Source organism: Podarcis erhardii (assembly GCF_964252035.2).
Source record: "Podarcis erhardii genome assembly, chromosome: 14".
Classification (NCBI taxonomy): Eukaryota; Metazoa; Chordata; class Lepidosauria; order Squamata; family Lacertidae; genus Podarcis; species Podarcis erhardii.
The window spans coordinates 18,911,945-18,935,230 of record NC_138503.1 but is presented as its reverse complement, the minus strand read 5'-3'; the positions used below and the strand labels follow the sequence as shown (position 1 = coordinate 18,935,230).

The 23,286-nt window shown below is 40.4% G+C and overlaps 1 protein-coding gene across 3 annotated transcripts in view; it reads left to right on the top strand.

Moving 5' to 3' along the window:
* Window positions 1–803: 803 nt before the first annotated feature.
* The window catches only part of ABHD2 (abhydrolase domain containing 2, acylglycerol lipase), a 41,095-nt gene continuing 18,612 nt past the window's right edge, over window positions 804–23,286 (top strand). Inside the window, exons 1-4 of one of the 3 annotated variants that reach the window (XM_081839128.1) lie at window positions 804–1,152; window positions 12,304–12,385; window positions 14,550–14,751; window positions 22,472–22,647. In XM_081839128.1, the coding sequence (XP_081695254.1) occupies window positions 12,337–12,385; window positions 14,550–14,751; window positions 22,472–22,647 (427 nt within the window). In that variant the 5' untranslated portion in view covers window positions 804–1,152; window positions 12,304–12,336. Of the gene's footprint in view, window positions 1,153–10,271; window positions 10,334–12,303; window positions 12,386–14,549; window positions 14,752–22,471; window positions 22,648–23,286 lie in introns of those variants that run through there. The other 2 variants (XM_081839129.1, XM_081839130.1) reach the window with 2 other exon arrangements.

The window sequence follows — 23,286 nt, the reverse complement described above, 5'->3', positions numbered from 1 at the left end:
GCCAGGCAAAGGCCTTCCTATTTGCCCATTTTTAAGATTTCCCTGTTGTTTTCAACATCACACAGAAAGCTGCCTTGGCCCATGTTGCTCAGTACTGTCTACACAGATCGGCATCAGCCCCACCTGAAAACTGAACCCTTTTGCATGCAAAGCACCTGTAGTGGTTAAGAGCGGTAGTCTCGTAATCTGGGGAACCGGGTTCGCTTCCCCGCTCCTCCACATGCAGCTGCTGGGTGACCTTGGGCCAGTCACACCTCTCTGAAGTCTCTCAGCCCCACTCACCTCACAGAGTGTTTGTTGTGGGGGAGGAAGGGAAAGGAGACTGTGAGCCGCTTTGAGACTCCTTAGGGTAGTGATAAAGCGGGATATAAAATCCAAACTCTTCTTCTTCTTCTTCACCTGCTCTCATAGTTGAGCTATGGCTCCTTTCTGTTCTATACAATATTTCGAGCTTTTGAAGTTTGTGGCTCTTTTTTTATTTTTTGTATGTACGGTATGTTACTCTCTTGGAAAGGGAGGGCGATGAAGAAATATTTTGAATGAATGATACAGCCTGAGGCAAAAGAACTGAGGCAGAATCTCCCACCTAAGGTAAAAATAAAAAAAATAAAAAAACCAACACCCATCCCGCCCCTTTCCCGCTCATTCCCTCTTTCCCCTCAGCGCGACGCAACGCTCAGGCACGCGTCACTTCTCCACCCAACCCTGACTGACACCCCTCCTGGCCCAATGGCGCCTCGTGTCTCCGCCCAACTGCGTCATAAGGAACCAATGGGCATCCTCCTCCTCTTCCTCCTCTTCGCCGGACTGCTGCGGGGAGGGCAGGGCGGCGTCGGCGTCGTTGCTGCTACCGCCGCCGCTGCCGCCGCCGCCGCCCTGACAACCTCCAGGCCCTCCTCTCCCCACCCCCTTCTCTTTCCCAGTTCCCACTCGGACGAAAGGCCGGCTTCCGACAGCCAATCCGGCGCCGGCTGAAGGTGGAGAGTGGCAGGCGCGGGCGCCAATGGAGTGACAAAGGCGGCGGCTGAGGAGAGGGAGCGGGGAGGGGTAAGCTGGGAGCCCGAACCAGGCGCGGGTGTGTGGCGGCGTATCTCGATGGGAGTCGCAGTCAAGACAGGAGAGAGCGGGAGAGCCCAGACCGGGCCTACGCAGGTGAGGCTGCGGCGTGAGGTGCGCTGGGGGAGGGGGGGCGGGCACGAAGAAGGGGGAAGGGATGTCTGTTATGGGGGGGGGCTGAGGCAATTTCCCAAATTGGGCGGCGACCAAGAGACAACCCCCTCCCCTCAAAAAAATGGGAGGGGGAGGAGTGGTGGCACTATTAGTCCCCTCGCCCTTCTTCCACTTGGACCGGGGGGGGGGGGCGGAGAAGCGGGAGGCCGAGGCACCTTCGCACCTGCCTAATGTGGCGGAAGGAAGCAGGTGATGGGTGGGGAGAAACGCGGCTGGTGGGCTTCTGTCGATCCCCCCGCCTCGCACCCCCTCCCCATTTTGCCACCCAAAGCGGCGACAACGTGGGGGGGGGCGGGGTTGGCTTTGTGACCTTGGCCCAGAGGCCTCCCTCCTTTCCCAGCTATGCCCGGGCTGCCCATCCATCATCATCACCCTCTGCAGGGAAAGGCAGGCCCCTTCTCCCCCCCCCCCCGCCATAACAACCACCTAAATTCCTGCTGTTGATTTCTCCTATTCTCCTTTCCAGCTTCTGTGTCTTCTCCTCCACCTCCCTCCTCAAACTGTTCGTTTAATTTAATTTTAAAGACATTTTTAATTAGATGTTTCATATACACACACACACACAGAGAGAGAGAGCCGTAGCATCTTATGTGGGCTTCTCCCTCTCAATCGCTCTCTTTCTCTCATAGGTTTTCCACAAGCGTTTGGTTGGTCGCTATGAGGATAAGATGCTAGGCTAAGATGGGCCAAGAGCCTGATCCAGCAGGGTGGTTCTTAGGTTCTCTCCTCTCCAACACCCCTCCCCTTCCCCCCCCCGCCACACACAATTATTTGGTTTCTGTTCCATCTCTTTGAGTATTACTTAATAGTGGAGTGTAGAAAGCAGCCTAAACAAAAAATACTGGCACCAGTGGCGTCCCTATAGCTTTCCTCTCTCTGCACGTTAAAATCAGCAGGTCCGTCACTTCAAAACTGGGGAAAGAGGGAGCGTTTTCAGTATCGGGGCTGTGTTTTAAAAACAGCCCCCCCCATCAGAATAAAGGACTATTTAGTAAGTAAAGCCTGGAGGCAAGGGTCCTCCCCTGTTCAATAACAGGGGTTGCCTGTGCCCCAGAAAAGGTAGTAAAGAGGTACAACGATTACTCCAAGATGTAAAAGTTGTAAAAGTTGTAAAAAATACCCAGCATTTTATGTGGTTATTCTTTGTTATAATGGAAATTCTCTTGAGAAATGATAGGGTCTACAACTCGAGAATTGTAACAGAGTCTGCTTTTTTCATCCTAAATGGTCTGTAACAGTGATGGCTGAGGTTCTGTCCTTTACCAACTGTTTCCTCTTTCACCTCTTACAAAGGCTCTTGTCTGTTTTATGGGTTTGGTTTCATGGGCTACGCCCCACCTAGCATGCCCATTGTTGTTTCCCCATTACTGCATGGGTTTAATATAACAGGAAGTATTACTAGACTCGGTTTATCCTCTTCTTACATTATGGACTGGGGTAGGGGGTTGAGGTGCGTTTTCACATCTCTCTCCTTTTCTCCTATTCCCCAATATTTTTGTGTGTGCAAGGGCAGCAACATTTACTGCCTAGGTTCAGCATCTTTTCCCCACAGAGTAAAAAATATTCTCCCTAATTTTTCTTTCAAATATGCTTCCCTTCCTGTCATCTTGTTTATTACTTTCTGGTCCAAACTATGGTCATCCAAGTGCTAGTCACCTCTATCCTTTGAGCCATGTGTTGCTTCTGCTTTGGGAGATTTCACTGAACTAGCCCGCTGTAGGGTTACCTCCTAGGGTGTTTCTCTACTTCCTGCTGTTTCTGAATTGTACCCAAGACAGACTTCTTATTATATATTGACTGGTGATTATTATCTTCTGTGCAATGCATACATGTTCGCCCGTATCCAGCCAGCAAAATGGTGCCCCACCAGGCGTGTTTCAGAATTTCATTGACATTAGTTGTTATCCCCTCTCTACAAGTATATGTTGCCGGAGGGAATAATAACAAATGTCAATGAAATTCTGAAGCAAGAAACCGGGAAGGGCACTGTCTTGCAGGTGGAATGTGAGGTAATGTGTAGACATTTGTCTTCCTATTCCTGAATCTTATCTATTCCACACTTGTCTTATAGCTAGGCTTTATAGATTGGTTACTTAATTTAAATACAGTTTATAAAGTTAGTTGCTCCAATCACCTGGGATTATTTTGATTAATTGATGTTGTTATAAGCCATAGAATAGATGAGATTACACTGATAGAATAAGACTTATTCTAAAATAATCCATGCACAAGAAGACTAAAAGGGGGCATTTGCCTCTCCCTTTTGCTTTTGCTCTTTTGTGTTATACAGTTATACTGCTTTAGATTTCACCCAATTGCTGTTTTGTCAATGACGACCTTGTTAGCTTTGCATGAAGAAATGAAAAGTACTGTAAATCTTGTATTGTGACCCTTAAGGGTATTAAATACAACTGTACATATTCTGTAATATGTAGCAGTTAAAACAAATAGCTGGCAGGGCTTGTCACCCAGGGGTATATACATGTTCTGCGTAGGCAATCTTAAGTTGTCTCATACAGAAAAGTGAGATGCAGAGATGCAGTGACAAAGGCCAGAGCGGGTGCTGGCTTTGAGTGGCAACAAATTTGGTTTCTCTGATCCTTCTGAGACTTCGGCCATAAAGACCAAATGTCTCCTGCTGAATATGTGTCTTGTGACTCTTGATAATGCGCTTTTGTGCTTATATTCACTGTGGGCCTTGCCATCTTGCTATTTGCTTGATTTATCTGTTACATTTTATAAATAATGTTAGCTCTTTTGGGACTTTGGTTGAAAAATGGGATATAAATCTACTAAATACCTAAATATGTACTTGCATATTTTTTCTGTGTATCTGAGTCAATTTAAAACTGTCAAGATAGATCTATAATGGTTTGTATGAGTTGTTCTGAAATATGTTCTGTGTATCTGTAGTAGTACTTTCATAAATGTACTACTACTTTGATAAATGTACTACTAGTTGGACCATCACCTAAAAGATTTAGGTGATGGTCCAACTAAGATTTACTCAGAGTAGACCTATTGATTCTACCTGCCTTTTAATTGGTCTCTTAGAATTAGTATATCATTCAATACACCCATAACATTGTCAAAGGATCATACTGCATAAATCAGAAGTTATGTTTATACAATTCCTGCTTTTTCACTATTCAGGTTACAGACAGCAACTGCAAGCAGTCAACCTTTCTTGGACTTAAAAGAAACTCTCTTCTGAGAGTTATCTTGCACAGAGTTCAACAGTGTTGCTTCTGTTTAAGCAAACAGCATGGGTGTTTATCTCTTAAGAGTTCTGACACTCAAAACTGCTCATATAATATAATAAAAAACGTATCTGACATATTACTGGATCCATGTCTTCTTCACAGCGAGTATTTTTTGCCCACAATATCACTTTGTCCCTCCCTTATAGGGACCCACCCAATTCTTCTGATTGCAAATTGCTTTAACTGATGTTAATATTTTATACTATTACAGTACTCTATTTGTTTTAAAATTCATGTTCTACTCTTTTCTTTCTAAACCGTGTCATGTCATACCATTATAACATTATCATTATAACAGAGTTTGGATCAGTCTGCTTTTATAAAGTCCTTCACTCTCCTGGGCAGATACTTTCATATCTTTTTTTTAAAAAAATAATATTTATTTAGATTTTAAAGGTTACAGAAAGAAAAAGAAAACACACCAAGTTAAACACAGACTTATAACAAACAGAAAAATAGATACAATTAAACCAAAAAGAAAAAGAAAAAACAAAAAACAGGGGAAAAAATACAACGAACCTTCTCATAGCTTATCTTTCATTTGCTTGTTTCCTTGACCTCCTCGCACCTCCCTTTTTTGTATTCTAGTTCAGTTAGCTATTTCAACAAATCCTTTCCATCCTTCCCAATTTTTATCCTAATACAATATAACTTTACCTTCCCTCCTTTCATCCATTAACAATCTATTTTTACTTAATCCTTTATAATACTTCTGCTAAAGCCACATAACTTCATTCCAGCCTCCTTCTAACATTCCTTAATTTTACAGTGTTTCTGTAAATAGACTTTAAATTTTTTCCAATCTTCTTCCACCGACTCTTCTCCCTGGTCTCGGATTCTACCAGTCATTTCCGCCAATTCCATGTAGTCCATCACCTTCATCTGCCATTCTTCCTGGGTGGGTAGATCTTGTGTCTTCCAGTACTTTGCAATAAGTATTCTTGCTGCTGTTGTAGCATACATAAAGAAAGTTCTATCCTTCTTTGGCACCAATTGGCCGACCATGCCCAGGAGAAAGGCCTCTGGTTTCTTCAGGAAGGTATATTTGAATACCTTTTTCATTTCATTATAGATCATTTCCCAGAAAGTCTTAATCCTTGGGCACGTCCACCAAAGGTGAAAGAATGTACCTTCAGTCTCTTTACATTTCCAACATTTATTGTCGGGCAGATGGTAAATTTTTGCAAGCTTGACTGGTGTCATGTACCACCTGTATGTCATTTTCATTATATTCTCTCTTAAGGCATTGCATGCCGTGAACTTCATACCTGTGGTCCATAACTGTTCCCAGTCAGCCATCATAATATTATGTCCAACATCTTGTGCCCATTTAATCATAGCTGATTTCACCGTTTCATCCTGAGTGTTCCATTTCAACAGCAAGTTGTACATTCTTGACAAGTTCTTACTTTGGGGATCTAACAGTTCTATTTCCAATTTTGATTTTTCCACCTGGAAGCCAATTTTTTTGTCCAGATTATATGCCTCCATTATTTGATAATAATGGAGCCAATCTCGCACTCTATTTTTTAGTTTTTCGAAACTCTGTAGTTTTAATCTATCTCCCTCTTGTTCCAAAATTTCCCAATATTTCGGCCATTTGGCCTCCATATTGAGCTTTTTCTGAGGCTTCGCTTCCATTGGTGACAACCACCTTGGGGTTTTATTTTCAAGCAAGTCCTTATATCTTATCCAGACATTAAACAGTGCTTTTCTGACAACATGGTTTTTAAATGCTTTATGTGCTTTGACCTTATCATACCACAAATATGCATGCCACCCAAATACGTTGTTAAAACCTTCTAAATCCAGCACGTCAGTGTTTTCAAGAAGCAACCATTCTCTCAGCCAGCAAAAAGCGGCTGATTCATAATAAAGTTTAAGGTCCACCTCTTTCTTTAGCATCAGTTAATATCTTAAATTTTATTCGAGGTTTCTTGCCCTGCCAGACAAATCTAGAGATAGCTCTCTGCCACTTCTTGAAACAATCCATTTTATCCAAAATTTGCAGTGTTTGAAACAAAAACATCCTAGGCAATACATTCATTTTTATCACAGCGATTCGGTCTAGCAATGATAACTTCAGATTTGACCATATTTCTAAATCCTTTTTCACTTCCATCCAACATTTTTCATAGTTATCCTTAAATAAATTCACATTCTTGGCAGTCATGTTAACCCCTAGGTATTTCACTTTCTTAACCAGTGTTAATCCTGTCTCCTTCTGAAACCCCTCTCTCTCAGTCGCTGTTAGATTTTTCTCTAAAACCTTAGTTTTCATCTTGTTCAACTTAAAACCCGCTACCTGACCAAATTCTTGAATTAGTTCCAGTACTCTTTTAGTACTAGATTCTGGCTCCTGTAGTGTCAATACCAAGATACTTTCATATCTTAAGGCAACTGAGACAAATAAATAATCATCTAAGCATTCTAGTTATCGTGTAGGAAGTTTTGAGCTATTTTGGAAGATAAGTTTTTATTGTGGAATTATAGATTCATGAAGGCTTTGTTTGGTAGTTAGATTCTATTATTGAAATAGAGAGGGATTTCCCTTTGTTGGGAAAGGCGCTAAATGTGAAATTGCTTATTATTATACTTTGAAGGTCTGGCTGGCTATGAATTAATGTTTATCTTTCAGCTTGTTTTATAGCATTCTTTCAAAGTTTTCTTCTCATCCTGAATACTGTGTAATCTTAAATTACTATGACATTTCATAGAAGAAATAATTTTGAAGATCTAGGAGTGGAAACTTTGGGTTGTGCAGTAGAGATTACCAGAGCTCTTACATAGGAGAAGCAGGGTATTTTTGTCTTTTTTAAAAAAATATTTGTGTGGCTTAAAATTAGTTGCAAATAAACTCATGCTGATAACTGGCATGTAAAAAATAAATGAGAGCTATTTAGCATCACTGTTGGTGACCTGTTTGGCCTTGTGACTAATAATATTTACAGTTTAATTATACAGTAGGACATTTGGAACTTCCTGTCATTTAGCACTAAAAAAATGCAGATCACGTACTTGTCAGAATTATGTAACAGTTCAGCAATGAATGATTATATTCCAAAGTTCACTTTCTTTTGAGAACATTCTGTAGGCCTGAAAATGTATATAGAATGAAATATTGCTCATCATCAAACCAGTATTCAGAACTGCAATGGGGAAGTTAAATTGTATAGCAGCTTGTTTGGCTCAGCAAATGTTTCCAGCGACTGCAATTGAAAACGAAGAAGGGGCTGAAGTAGATAAGTCCATCTTCTGGCAAGCAGAAGATCTCTTCTAATACTAGTTCCATGTGCAGCACTGGAAAAATGTGTAGGTCATAGTGTTTGGGGTTTTTAGTTGGAGAGGGAAGGCAGGTGAGAAGCACATGATAATGGTTTATAAAATTTGTGAAGAAAGTGGATAGAGATTATTTTAATAAAGCTGAATGATTTGAGATTCAGAACAGTCAATAGGAAGTACTTCATAGGTAAAGGTACCCCTGACCATTAGGTCCAGTCATGGATGACTCGGGGGTTGCCCGCTCATCTCGCTCTATAGGCCGAAGGAGCCGGCATTTGTCCACAGACAGCTTCAAGGTCATGTGGCCAGCATGACTAAGCCGCTTCTGGCGAACCAGAGCAGCGCACGGAAACACTGTTTACCTTCCCGCTGGAGCAGTACCTATTTATCTACTTGCACTTTGACGTGCTTTCAAATTGCTAGGTGGGCAGGAGCTGGGACCGAGGAACGGGAGGTCACCCTGTCCCAGGGATTCGAACTGCCAACCTTCTGATCGGCAAGCCCTAGGCTCTGTGGTTTAGAGCACTGTGCCACCCGCTTCATACTTGCGTATAATTAAACTATGGAGTTGGCTTTTGCAAGATGTGGTGATGGCCATCAACTTAGATGGCTTTAAAAGGGTATTAGACAAATTTACGGAGGATAAGGCTATCAGTGATTATGGCACACATCCAGGATTAGAGATAGCATGTCCCTAGTTGCTGGGAAATATAATGCTATTGCCATTGTGTTCTGCTTTGTGGGTGTCTCAAATGCAGCTGCTTGGCCACGCAGAAAAACAGGATGCTTTACTTACTAGATAGGGTCATTCATAGCACAAGCAAATAGGCAGTGGTGAATGCTGCAAGCAGATGGGCTTCCTGAGGACATAGTACCTAAGAGTCCCAAAATTGAGAGCCAATGCTGACTATGAAGCCTCTGATTGCTTATATGGAGTTTAAAAGAAGGAGAAGTGAGAGATCTTAATAACAGATCTTCCACAAACTGCATTTTATTTGACCCTCATTGTATTCTCTGAGGTGTAGAATCATGAACTGAAGAATGTAAGCACTAGTTAAAGATAGAAATGTATGTGGAATTCAGACTTGTAGTGGATTAGTCCTTGCATGTCTTTCAGATCTTCAGTAACTTTCAAAGTGAAATGTACATCTTTTTGAAATAGAGGCTGCAGATTTCCAAACCTTGGATATTAGGTTGTAGAATTTCTGTAGTGCTTTGGCATATAAATGCTTTCATTAACATCAGTAACTGGTGATCTCTATTTTTGCTTTTGACTGTACATTAAATGCTTCATCCATCCAGTCCAAAACAGTAGACCTTTATCATACCTTTGTACGATATACCTTTATAGCACCTTGAAAATAAAATACTTTGCACATTGCTTCTTTATCAAAAATCCAGGTAGAGACTATGCTAATTCCAATTTATGCAGATGGAGATCTGAACTTAGATAGTGATCCTGTGCAATACAGTATTAGTGAGCAGTGACCTCAGATGTTTCAAATCTGAAACTCTGTCCCTCATACTGGGTCACTTGCACAATCCTTGAAAATACAAAGTCCATATATTAATAATCTCTTTCCTCTTGATAATGAAAAAATGTTGAATAAAACCCCCTTCATATCCTATTTTCCTGATGGAGAAAATTATTTACTTTTCTGATACCTGACAGTTTATGCAAACACACATGGACTATGCCCCGAGCAACTGCGTTTCTGAACCCTGGTACCTTTGGCGGAGACGAGTGGGGATGGCATATGAGTTAAGAGTGTTCCACCCTGAATTGTAAGAAGTAGCTCTTATAAATGATGAAAGAACAGCTGTGAGCTCAAATTCCAATTCTTTGAACAGTCTTTCCCTTCCTTTTGTTAGCTTTTAAAAAGGGCATTGGGTAAGGAGAAAATGTTGAGCTGGTTGTAAGTACTGCTGTCTTCTTGGAGGAACTAGATTAACAAATAGAAGAGAGTGCTAAAGGTCTTTTTTAGATTATTTGATTTCCACTCCTCTTCCTTCCTTTCTCCTGTCCCCTTCCACCTTTTCTCTAGATGAGCACAGTTGTGATTTGGGTGTACTGTATTATAGACTGGCCCTAAAATTCCCCCTCCCATGCTTCTGACACAGCTTTGTTACTGGTAACTGCTTCCTCTCTTTGTCTGTTCCTAGAATGTTTAAAGAAGAGTCTGGATGTAGCAACAGCTCACTGGGGGATTCTGACTTTCCCATTGTGGTGCTTCCTAGTAGCGTTGGCTATGACATTAGCTAATGAATTGGTCATATGGAGAATAAAAGAGAAAGAGCTCTTGTGAAGCCTCAAAGGCACTAATCTTTTTCAAAGATCTTGGGTGCTTTGGCACCTGAAACCTTTCACAAAGGTTCTCCCCTTTGAGGACTCACAAGAGCCCTTTCTCACTTACCCTCCTCAATGTAAAATGCATTGCTATTGGAAAGCATCACAATGGGGGAATACAGAAACCCCCAGAGTGAATGAGATGTCACTATGCCCAGCCACCTCTCCTTTTAAACATCCTAGGAGCAGACTAAAGAGGAATCTGTCAAAGGTAACTTAAGCTACATTAGAGATAACTAAACTGGTGATAATTAATGCTCATGAACATTAGCCTATTCCAAATTGGTGCCCTCCTGATGTTTAGAACAGCTCACATCAGTTTCAAATTAGAGGACACCAGGTTTGGGAGGGCTGGTTTAACACACACTGCCTTTTGCTTCCCAATTTCTACCGAGCAGTCAGACTTGAAGCTACAGCTCCTGGACTCCTGCTGTTTAATTAGACCAAAAGCTCATCTAGTTCAGCATTCTGTTCCCATAGTGGCCAACCAGATGGCTATGGAAAACCCACAATTAGCACTCTCCCTACTTGTGCTCACCAGCAACCTCTAATATTGAAGGTAGCACATAGCCATCATGGCTAGTGGCTGTTGATAGCTTGTCCTTCCCAGTCCTAAATAATGCACACTTGTGAATTCACCACTGTTAACTCGTCTTGGAGGGGCAGCACCCATTCTGAACTTAATGTCCTTATTAGCACTTGGCCTTCTTTGCCAGTTTAGTTGTTTGGGCAGTAAACATAGGGAATGAAAGGCATGCATTTGATACTTGTGGACTTCTCTGCTTTTTCAGGTAAGTAGACTCCAATTTATTTTTAGTACTGTATCAGTGCCCATTGGAAGTACTCTCAGTACATTTGATAACAGGCTTTGCCATTTATACCTTTGAAGGATATAGAACATATTCCAGTTTTGAATCTTGAATTATTTGGCTTATTAAAGAGGTGAATGACACTACAGCCATATTCCTTCCTCCCTTTTCCCTGGGTGCGGCAAGGGTGTATGCTCTACTTCTGCAAACATTCCCTTTAAATGTCAAGAGCTTGATTGGAGTTTGAGTTATTACTAACTTCCTTTGCTTTAGGCTGGTTTAGTTTCTTCTAGAGTATTTAATTGCTAGCACAGGGTGTTGCATTTGATCTTATCTCATCAGTCCCACCCTCCAATCTTTCCTTCACAGGGATATTCTACAAAGCATTATAATATCTATATGTTTCTGCTTTTATACTCTTCTACGGCAGGCTTCCTCAGACTCGGCCCTCCAGATGTTTTGAGACTACGATTCCCATCACCCCTGATCACTGGTCCTGCTAGCTAGGGATCATGAGAGTTGTAGGCCAAAAACATCTGGAGGGCCAAGTTTGAGGAAGCCTGTTCTACAGTATTGCCTCAGTTCCTGTGATTACGCACACCAAAGGTTTTATCCATTGTAACAGCCATAACTTCAACCATCTTTCATCCAGCAGATATTTTGCACAGTTTTGCATTAGCATTCACTTAACTTCAATGTAGACTTTCTTTGAGTTTTCTTCAGGTAAAATGTTGCTGCTGTCAGATATGTGTTGGGGCAGCTGATATTGAACAATACAAGTTTTGCTAATGTTAGAGGAATTCAGGTTGAACAACTTTGTATAGTTTATAGGTACAAAAGTTTTTATTGTCAGCTTAATTTTGACTCAGGCAGATGTACAACCTTGTTCTCCTATGTAGCATAAATATTATACAGGACTATATCTCGTGGCACCAGTATTGCTGATTATGCCAGCTTTTATTAGCTTTTTGTTGTATAAAATGGGAATCTACCACTGTTACATAGATTATATGTATATATAAATCTGTTACATAGATGTAACATACTGTTACATAGAGGTAACATACTGTTACATAGATTATATGTATTTATAAATCTATGTATAGATTATATACAGCCATGCTGTTGTCTTTGCAATATGGTTTTGCCAAAACATGGAAGCAAATCATATTCACAGATTCATATGGTGGGCTACTGCACATGATTAGCTCTCTTCAACTTCAGGTGGCCCCTGGGTAGCTGGCTTGCATGAAGTGGACCTATGACAGCTATCCTCTTGTGTTCTAGATGGGTTGTGCTCTGAGCCTGTTGTGACTTTTGCTGTGTTATTATTGCCAGTAAAATAACATTTAGTTTGTCTCTTATTTTATAGGTTAACCTTGATTTGAACACCATATTTGCTTAGATGATTCCCGAGTCTCCTGCATTTAAGAATAAGTGGCACACAGCACAAGGTGGGTTTTATGTGATTGAATGCATTATTTGAGAGTTGTCAAGGACTACTCTCAACATCCTGCAAATTATTGCTAAACAGAGTGCTGCTATTTTGGTATGTAATCTAGCAATGCTTTTTCTGCTGGTCTCAGTTGTGGCCGAGTCTATCGTGCCAAAATTGTTGTTGAGGTTTTATTATATGGAGGAAGCTTAGGTTGCCCGGGAGCATATGTATCGGCTCCTAACAAGTCCAGATCAGCTAACCAGTTAGTTAAGCTTTCAATAGAGGTGTAGCAAAACCTCTTACTTGAGATAAGGCATCTCCAGCCCCATTTCTTGCACTCTTGCCATATGAAGAACCAGGTAGTCCATATAAGACAAATTAATTTCATCTTGCTTTGCAATTACTTCTGCCTCCCTTGATTCACAATAGTCAAGCATAGATTTGTGGACTAAACCTGACAAAGGAGTTCCAGACAATTTATCTAAAGCACTACGGGTCTGTGTTTTTGTGGTAACTGTATTAAAACTGTTAAAACTGCAGAGTCCTTCGTCGCAGTGAGCTTTTAAAAAGCATTCCTTACCAGTTGAATGCTAAATGCTACTCTCCCAGTGCCTGTCCTCCAATTAAAATATATTGCTTTTAAGCCCACGTAAAAGTAAAAGCAGATATGCTCCTTGCCTGTATAGTGCAATTAACATTAGTGGCTGAGCCAAGTGACTTTAAAACTATTCAAAATAACAAATTAAAACAGACCACAGAGCTCAAGGACAAGCAGCCTTACTCATTGCCATGTTCACGTGGACTTTTGTAGCTTGTTAGTTCTGGGGAAACTCTTAAAAGCTTCAACGAGAGAAACTGCAGTAACAAATTGAGATTAGTAATAACAGATGGTTGTGTTTTTCACAAATATTATATTCATTTTACAAGCCCACCATTCATCATAATGATCCCAGGGTGGGATACAACATAAAAAGCAACATAAAACAGAGTGGGCTATTGCAGTGACGTTAACCATTACCATAACATGTCATCAGATTGTTGGATAAAAATTACAAGGCAATTTTTACTAGTCCAGCAAGCCATGTAATTGGCCACATAACCTCAGCACTTACATAAGCCTTAGATCTAGAGGGTAGCCCCCACTTCTGGTCCCATCAGTGGACATGGCCTTTTTGCTGGCGATATAGGATAGGTACATCTCTGTGGCTGCAGCCTCAAAGCAGAACTCCTTCGTGGTAGGGTTGTGATTGTCCCTCACATCATAATTATTACACTGTTCCTGAGGACCCCACTTGTTTATCCAGGAAAGGAGAATGGGGCCAATGAATTCCTTTTCTGTTGTACTTGTGAGTTCTGTGTCTTAAATTGTATTATTGATATTATTTTGTGTTGTGTTTGTGTTTTTTTAATTGCTTTACTGATATTCTGTATTGCGTTTTGAAGGTTGTAATGTTTGTATTCTTTGCTTATCTGTACTCTTCCTTGGGCTCTTAAGGTAGGTAGAATGGGATAGAAATTCAAGGTTATCCAACTATGTTTATGTGGCAAGTTTGTCAAGGAATGGCTGTAGCTGGCAAACCAGGTGGTGCTGCCAATAGACACTCCTTGCCATTGACAGTTGCACAAGTCATCTCCTGCATGGATGCATTTGCTTCTACTCCTCCATGATTCAGCATCTTTGTGACTTCTCTTGCGATTCTTGTATCTTGTTTCAGTTAGCTGATTTTGTTTTTAGAATAGGCACCAGAGTTGTTCCTTTGTATCAGCATTGGGGGGGGGGGGTTGGAATAAATATCCTAATTCTAAACACTGTCTACAGAATTCTAGACACTGTCAAAGCAGCTGACTGATAATTCTGTCATGCAGTTGTTCTTTGGAGTGTCTAATCTTTAATTGGTAATATAGAGATAAAAATCAAGATAAGGATTGTCAACCAAGAACAGAAATCTCTGCTATGTCAAAATGTTCTGGTGTAGAGTCTAGAGATTTATTGTGTATGTACACATAGCTCTTAAGCTAAACTGGATAATCTGTTCTGTGTGAGCCTGCCCTGATCTGGGCTTTTTATGAATGTTTTTTATACATGAAAGCATTTCTAACAACACTGTTCCATGGCACCGCTTTGTAAGCATGTCTCAGTTGCTGAAAATAGATTTCTGAGCTTTATTTTTCTTTCATAGATTTCAAGATGAATTCCTTAATGGAAACCCCTGAGCTGCCGGCAGTATTCGATGGGGTGAAGTTGGCTGCTGTAGCTGCTGTTCTTTACATTATTGTCCGCTGCTTGAATCTGAAGAGCCCAACTGCCCCTCCAGATCTCATATACCAAGACACTCCTTTGTCCCGCTTTCTACTCAAGTCATGCTCTCTTCTAACCAAAGAGTGAGTATCCAGTGAATATATGAATGTTTAGGTGTCCAAATGCAAAAATTCATACATAAGAAGGGAATTATTTACAAATGAGAAGAGATCTTTTATTGGGAATAGAATGGAACATTTTTGTGCAAATATTAAGAACATAAAGGCTTATTATGTGAATGAAACATTTCTATCTTTGGAAACTTGTGTATCGTATAGAGGTGTTGGATTTAAGAGAGCGAAGCTGACTGCATCCTGTTGTTGAGTTCACACTTGGTAACAAGCCTGGGTTTGTTGCCATATAACATGTGGAAAGAACCTATTTTGCTTGATCAAACTCCAAGGCCCATCTAGTCCAGTTTTCCATTTTTTACGGACAACCACATGTCTCTGGTGATCATAAGCAGGGCAATTAAGGTAATGACTTTCCCCTATTCAGTCTTCAGATCTAGTATGGGGAATGATAATGCTCCTGTACTTTTTGGAGCTATCAGTCTAGCATCAGGAAGTGTTATTTACTGAAATGACCAGGTCATTGCTATGTCCTTAGTTGAAGTTGTTTTGTAGCAATAAACTAATTTTGTTGAGTTGGATTAATACCCATTTGCAGTGAGATCTTTGGTTTGGAGAAATAGTATTAAAACAATATTACTTTCTGTGAAACCTCAAAAACTACCAAAATAATTAGTCAAATCTACTTTCGTTGGGGGAGGCAGGAGATTTCATGGCAGTAATGCCTTAAGCTACCTATCTGTACCTGCAGATACTGCACAAAGGTGAATGAACAATCCACATTTTAATCTACTGTGACTCCTCCACGCTAGGCAAAGTAAGAATCTTTGAGGAATAGATGGAAAGTCTGGCCTATAGGAAAAGACCATTTTTATTTTAAGGTTTTGAGATTATTATTCAATGTATTAATTTTCTTTTTGTTTTGTTTTGATGGATATTTGTCTTTTATTTTTGGTGTGTTAAAGTGAATATATATTTTTAAAAAATGAAATTGTGCACAGCAGGAGGCCCCATTAGCGAAAGTGCACCTCAGGATAAGAATGGTTTCAGCTTAAGAACAGACCTCTGGAACAAATGAAGTTTGTAACCAGAGGTACCACTGTAATAGCAGGAATTTCTGCATCTTTATCTGCCACAACTCTGCTTTGATGCAAATGTACAGCAACCCCCTTTTCCATTATGGAGATATATCCACTGTTACATCTCCTTATTGGTTGAGTTTCAGTGAAAGAAGGCAGCAAATACAAAGGAAGAACCTCTCAGAGAAACTTATTATTGAATCCAGTAGTATAGAATTTCATACTTCATGGCTTCCTGTGGATTATCAGAGCTGAATATAATTATACATATATAATTATGTAGCTAAATAAAGTGTTGGTTAAATCATTAATGTAAAATTATGTTTGATATGTGTGGGAAGCAATAGCTTTATAGAAAGTTTCCCACCATTATGATACAAAAATCTGAAAGATTTTTATACAGGTAAACTATTGCAAGTCTGTCTTGTTTAAATGTGAATATAAACTAAATGTTGGATTGGAAAATGAATATGTATTAAAACAGCAGAGCAGTAAAAACAGATTTCAGAAAAAAAGTGTCAGGTGCCTCTCCATAGGAAGGAGAGCTTTCCAGAAATGAGGCCTTTTCAAATACTGCATTGCTAACTGATCTAAACTGTTTTTGTTTTGTTTTTTGTTTTGTTTTTTTGCCATTATAATCCGAGTGGGTTGAAGGAAAACCACCTTCAACCATCTGAATTTGCTGTACTGTATAGCCAAATACTTGTCATACACTTGTGTAGAAAAGCCCCTCCCCTTCTCTCATTCTGACTTGGTTCTGATGTAAAGCAGAAGTATGATTTTGTTTTAATGTCTAGACCAGAGCTGGTCCACAAACTGGTTGTTTGGGGCTGGCAAGCAGCTCAAAAATATGGTAGAAAACAAAATGTTAATAAAACTTGTTTAATGTTAATTAAACAAAATTAAATGTCCACAATTAATATAACTAAGTAAGATTTGATAATTACTGGGCAGATTTGAGCAGTTTGTTTTATTTACATCAGGTGGAATGCAAATATTCATATCTGAGGAATGAACAAATTGGTTCTTAATTTACACTAATTTAGAGGAAGCATTGTATATATTTGGGAGAGACATTTATTTTAGTCAGACACAAACTGTAGGGCTAGCATACTGGATTCAGATTGTTAAACGGTCCGATTTGAATTTTTAAAATCCTATTCAAAATTTTAAAATCTTAATTTTTTAATTTAAACAATTATTTTTATCACTGAGACTTGATAATGTCTGCATATGAAGGCTCTTTAATAGTTTAGTGAGCATGTTAGTTTTTTTGGGTTTTTTTAATCTACTTTGGTGTAAGCATTGAACACAGAGGAACTTTCTTCTCGAGAAACGTGCAGGATTGGGTTCCAGTTAACCAAGTAAAAAACTGCTGTTAAACCCTGTACAAAATGCATGGAATCTTAATTACTGTGTTCCTTGGGATATTCCAAGGACCTTACTGAGGCTTAAGGGATTTTGCATGCCTCTTCTAGCTTGATCTCCTGATTTTAAAGGACTGCTGGAACAAGTGAGTAAAAACACACACGGGTCAAACTGTAATTTCTGTTTTAATCAAGTTAGCTTGTGTAGGAACTGGACTCCTGAGAGGAGCGTAAAATAATGACAAACACAGCACAGTTGATGAGGTTTAACTTCACTTTCCACCTGACCAGCATTTGTAGTAATTTTTGAGTTTTTGTTCTCTTTCCCCCAAAATCATTCAGTGGCAGGGTCAGCAGGACTGCAAGCAGCACATGATAAAATGTTTTAATCCTCTTGCCATAGTACATAGCACAATACTTCTGTGTTCAACCTGGATAAAATATTTTAATGGCTAGTGGGCCACGCTGAGCTTTTTACATTCTATATTAAGGTAAAGTGTGCAATTGGGTGGAAAGGCAAAGCACAATTTTAACAAGCAAGTAAAAATTGCTTTTGCTTGCTTGCTTTTGGATCAGCTCTCAGGGTGTTATGGAATACATGTTGCAGGCTAGACAGTTGGTTTCCTGTGCTGAGATGGTGCAATACTGAAAAGCAAGATTTTATTAAACTTGTAATATTTCCATGTGCATGATATTGAGAGGCTTGAGAGGCTAGTTGGCTGCTAGAGTAATGTGATTTGGAAAGCAAAATACTAACACTCAAACAAAAAGAATACAGTGGTGCCCCGCAAGATGAACGCCTCGCAAGACGGAAAACCCGCTAGACGAAAGGGTTTTCGGTTTTGGAGGCGCTTCACTAAACGAATTTCTCTATGGGGTTGCTTCGCAAGATGAAAAAATCTTGCGAGTTCCCGTGGGGTTTTTTTTGCTTTTTTTTGCCCTTTCTCTAAGCGCTAAGCCGCTTATCAGCTGTTCCGCTGATAAGCCACTTCTCAGCTGATCGCTAAAAGCCGCTAGACCGCTAATAGCACTAATCTGCTAAGCTGTCAATGGGCTTGCTTCGCAAGACGAAAAAACCGCATGACGAAGAGCCTCACGGAACGGATTAATTTTGTCTTGCGAGGCACCACTGTATTCCATACGTTTGCATCACTAGTGCTTTGGTTATGGGCACTTGGTTATGAGACACTCTGCATTGGCCTTGGGAAACATTGTACAGACTCATCATTATTCCCAACGCTCCTGGGCCACTTGCAGAACATGAGCTATTTCATATGAGACTCCTTGTAGTTGGATGTGAATTACATTGCACACTGGGTGCCTCTTGAAAGGCCCTTAGACGTTAATACCATGGAATGATGGCAAAAGAGGATTGATCCAAAGTCTGTCAGCAGTACAATAGAAACTGCTCACTGATAAACCACTCCCCAGTGACAGTGTTATCTGTTATCAAATGTAATTGCGTGCAGCTATGCACCGTTTCTGTGTTTCCCACCAGCATAATGCATGTTTGAACTGTGAGTAACTGCACTGCAAATACACCTTTATTAGGAGAACAGACATGAAAGAGAAGAAGCTGTGTATTAGGCTGCTAAATGCTTTGCTTCATAAAGGAAGGGTAGAGTTTGGTGAAACTCTTGAGCCATATAAATGCATTGTGTTTGTGGTTGGTGAGAAAAACAGGAAAAGGTAGTTCCCACTGTGAAATTTTTGCAAGAACTACTTTGTGGGGCAAGTCAGTGGTGGTAAGACAACTAAGTCATTTTTAGAGTGGCTCCACTGATATCAGTGGTTTGATCAAAACACTTAGAACCAGTGACAATTAGAGTTAAGATTTTTTCCCTAAAAGTTGCCATCAGCCTAGGGTGTCCTTCTGTAACCTATGTTTCTACAGTGTGCAGCATAGTTAATATTAATTTATATGTTTTTTACCTCTTAAACTTTCAGCTTGGCAATAATTCTGGATCAGTAATAACTTTAATGTGAGAGCTGTAGCACTAGAAGCCCAGGACAAAAGCACAATTCTAGGCGCCATCATTTGTTTGCTTATTTATTTATTTTTCATTCTAAATCCTGCCTTTCTTCCATTGCGGAACCCAAGGCAGCATCTATATGGTTCCAAGGTGATTGCTGACCTGACCCAGACCTAATTAGCTTCAGCAAGGTAGAGTATAAGTAGCACAGTATCAACAAGATCTTGTAGCTGATGGCAATCTTCTTAATTTGGGAAATGAGGGCTGTGCCCCTACTAAAGTTTACTCATAGCAGATCTTTTAATTCAGTCATGTCCATTAGTGTCATTGGGTCAACTTTGATTATGACTAAATTTGGATAAAACTTTGGGTTGCTCAAATTTGACTGATTATAATTCTACCTTAACATTTTTTTAAAGATTCAGGCATATTCTTAAGCAGCATCTTAACAACACTCTCTTAGTAAAGTTTCCAAACTTCGAAGTCTTGTCATATGCCTATAATGGGAACAAGTAATTTAAATGCTAGTGCAGCTCATTAATCTGAAGATCCTGTGAAATGCTGTTACTGTTGTCCACAGGAAACTAGGAGCATCTCTGGCACTCTTTTCAGAGTAGCATGACTATAAGCAGCACAATTGCACAATTGCAGTGCTGTTTACTAGAGCAAGAAGAGGAGCTTTGTGTAGAAACTGAAGCTAAATGTCTGTGTACATATGTTCTACTTGCATATAATCAACATGACTTATGTATCATTTGCACTACTGTTGTAGGAGCTGCCATGATACTGGTCTATATATTTTGGAATTATTAACCACAAGGCTGTTAAGAGCATTTAGAACACCAGTTTAGGACAGCTAACTGCATAATGGAAATTTCTTTTTTCCAGCCTGCTAAAAAACCACCAACTATCTGTATTTCCACTGCTGGTGTGTAATGTCTAATTAGATCATGCTGATGACCTTTCATGAATAATTCTATTAGCAACACCAAACATTGCACAGGATATGAAAGATGTATGAATGTGTTTGAACAAATTGGATAGGATTGCAGTGCTAGTCAATTGACTATCTGTTATTTGATTACCGTCAAAGATTCCAAAAAATCACAAAGTCTGTGTGACTGATAGCCCCCTTTTTCATTGTATCATGCTGTCCTCTGATAGCAATACATTGAGGGCCATTTTGCTTTACCTACAAGACTCAGTAAAGCCGTTTGTCTAATTTTAAAAGGGGGCAGGCACCTCTGCACTGCTTTTCCTGTATTTATTTATTAAATTTGTATTCCCCCCTTCATCAGTAGATCTCAAGGCGGTTGACAACATGCTTTCCTTTATTGATCTACAAAGTTTTTCTATGTTCCTAAGCAATACTGACTGGCTGTCCTCTTAAGAATGTTTACATTATTGGGAATCAGTTATTGATTAATGCTCCTGCATTTGCAACAATACTAGTGTGTGTATGTGGTACAGTGTGACCTAGCTGCAGCTCTGCAATAATTTCAGTATGCCTACCTGCCCTCTTCCAAATTAAGCCATGTGGCCAACTTTTCCCACTGGCAATGTGCTATAAGTACAGCCATGTCTAATCAGAAGTAAGATTCAAGAGAAAGCATAAATCAAGCATGCACATGTTGCAAATGCCGCAGATTTGGGGCTATCTCTGAGATCATTTCATTTGCTCTGGGGTCATGTAGAAGGGATTGGGCTCTGACGTTTTCTAGAGCCACAGTATCTCTTTTCATATTCCCCTCTCTTCTAGTAAATCTGTGCTTCAATATTTGGCTATTGTTTGACTGGTCAGGTTACTGATTTATTTATTTATTGGAGCAGGTGCATGCACATGTGTTGACCTGATCTCTCTTCATAATGGGTTCCCAGGCCTTGGAGGACACAATAAATATTGGAGCACCTCTCCACGTAAGAAGGGAAGAGGGCTGTTTCTCTTATGAGCTCCTGGTTAAGAATGTTGTCCCCTATGATGACTGTCTGGTGCTTATGTTAGTAACTTTTCAGCACCAAGTTCATGTTTTTGCCAGGCATTTGATAGAATGTGCTGTTTTGGTCCATTGCTTGTGTATTACTGGGAATTACTGGGAATCAGTTGCTGACAGACAGACAGTTGCTGTAGAACAATGTGTAAAGGTGAAGGTGAAGGGACCCCTGACCATTAGGTCCAGTCGTGGCCGACTCGGAGGCTGCGGCGCTCATCTCGCTTTATTGGCCGAGGGAGCCGGCGTACAGCTTCCGGGTCATGTGGCCAGCATGACTAAGCTGCTTCTGGCGAACCAGAGCAGCGCATGGAAACGCCGTTTACCTTCCCGCCAGAGCGGTACCTATTTATCTACTTGCACTTTAACGTGCTTTTGAACGTCTAGGTTGGCAGGAGCAGAGACCGAGCAACAGGAGCTCACCCCGTTCTGATCGGCAAGTCCTAGGCTCTATGGTTTAACCCACAGCGCCACCTGCGTCCCAGAGCAATGTGTAGTGACATTCTAATACTGTTGCTTTTCTGTGTTTTGTATTTTGATCCAAATTAGTGATAGCTGCTATGTTTTAAATTTTATTAAGTTTTATTCTGATGTGAGTCACCTAGAGACTCTCTGACAGGTGGCAGGTAAAATCCAATGATAGTATAAGCACATAATTTAGACATTCATTATACTTTTATGTTGGGAGCTCAGGTTCTGATGAGCTCACCAGTGTCAGGCATGATTGTTCTGCGTACAGTCGAAAGCTTGCTTTCCACCACTTTGATATGCTCATGACCTCTGTATTGGTACCAAGGACATACTTCTTTTGAGTAATGAACTAGGTTTCCTGATATGCATTGAAAAGCTCCCTCCTGTCTGGCAGCTTTGTATTGCTCACCTACTGATTCCTTCCCATTTAGATTGGTGTTCCTAAAGCAGATAAAGTTATCTTTATATCTTTATCTCCCTCCCCCCCCCCCACAAGTTTCTTCTTCAGTACACCAGCAAGCATAAATCCGAGATAAAAGGCCATCTGCTTTGGCACCAGGCCGTACCACCTTCCTGATAAGCATAGTACAGATGTTCTCTTCTCCTTTGAAAGGAAATGCTTTTGTAAGCATTCTGTAGCTAGTGTTTTTCAGAGGTCACTAAATCATACCTGATACCAGATCAATAGGTTGGGGGCTCTAGTTCTATATCTGTTGGCCAATGCACTTACCAAGCAGCTGCTCCTTATTTTTACCCCTACACTTCACTAAATATTACTCTAGGAAGAAAGTGCCCTTGTTCCAATAGCAGATCTGCTGTCCTAAAGCAAATAAATGCATTTGTTTTCTTTGTAGGTACATTCCACCTCTGATCTGGGGAAAGAGTGGGCACATTCAGACTGCCCTCTATGGAAAGATGGGGAGAGTAAGATCACCGCATCCTTATGGACTTCGCAAGTACCTCACAATGTCAGATGGTGCAACAGCAACTTTTGACCTCTTTGAACCACTGGCTGAAAACTGCATTAGAGGTGAGATAACCAACAGTTGTGGGTTTTTTATTAGAAGTTTGAGTAAATGTGGGGGAAATGCACTACTATTTTTGGCTACCATTGGCAGCCAAGGAGCCACTGCTTTCACAACTCCGGGGCATGTTTAGGTGGTTGTAAGCTTCTGCAGCTAGTGCTGTTATGAATCATGTACCAGAAAAACAGTTTTTACAACCAAGTGATAAGATACAAGGTTTATGGCCTAGATTTCCCGTTGAGTTAATGGGCATGAAATGCTATTCCTCTGACCCATAAATAACATAATGCTTAGGATTAAGGTCTCTAAACAGGCTGTTTGGCCTGTAGGACTTTTCTCTTGTGTATATGGGCTTAATCACATCTGGAACGTGTGTGTGTCCGTGTGTGTGTGTTTAAAAACAATATATCAAAATTTACTGAGTAATGACATGTCTTTCTGAAGGTGAGGTATAAGGGGCCGTTGATTCTGCTTGTTTTAAAATGTTGCTCTAGTGCATAGGAAGCTGCTGCTAAATATTCCAAGAATTTCACTCTCAAATGTGGAATTGTACCAGATGCTGGAGGGCTGATTCTTACTACCAAGCATTGTTTCCCAATGTAGATAGCAATGCAATGAGCTGTAGAGCTGTTCTCAGCAATTGC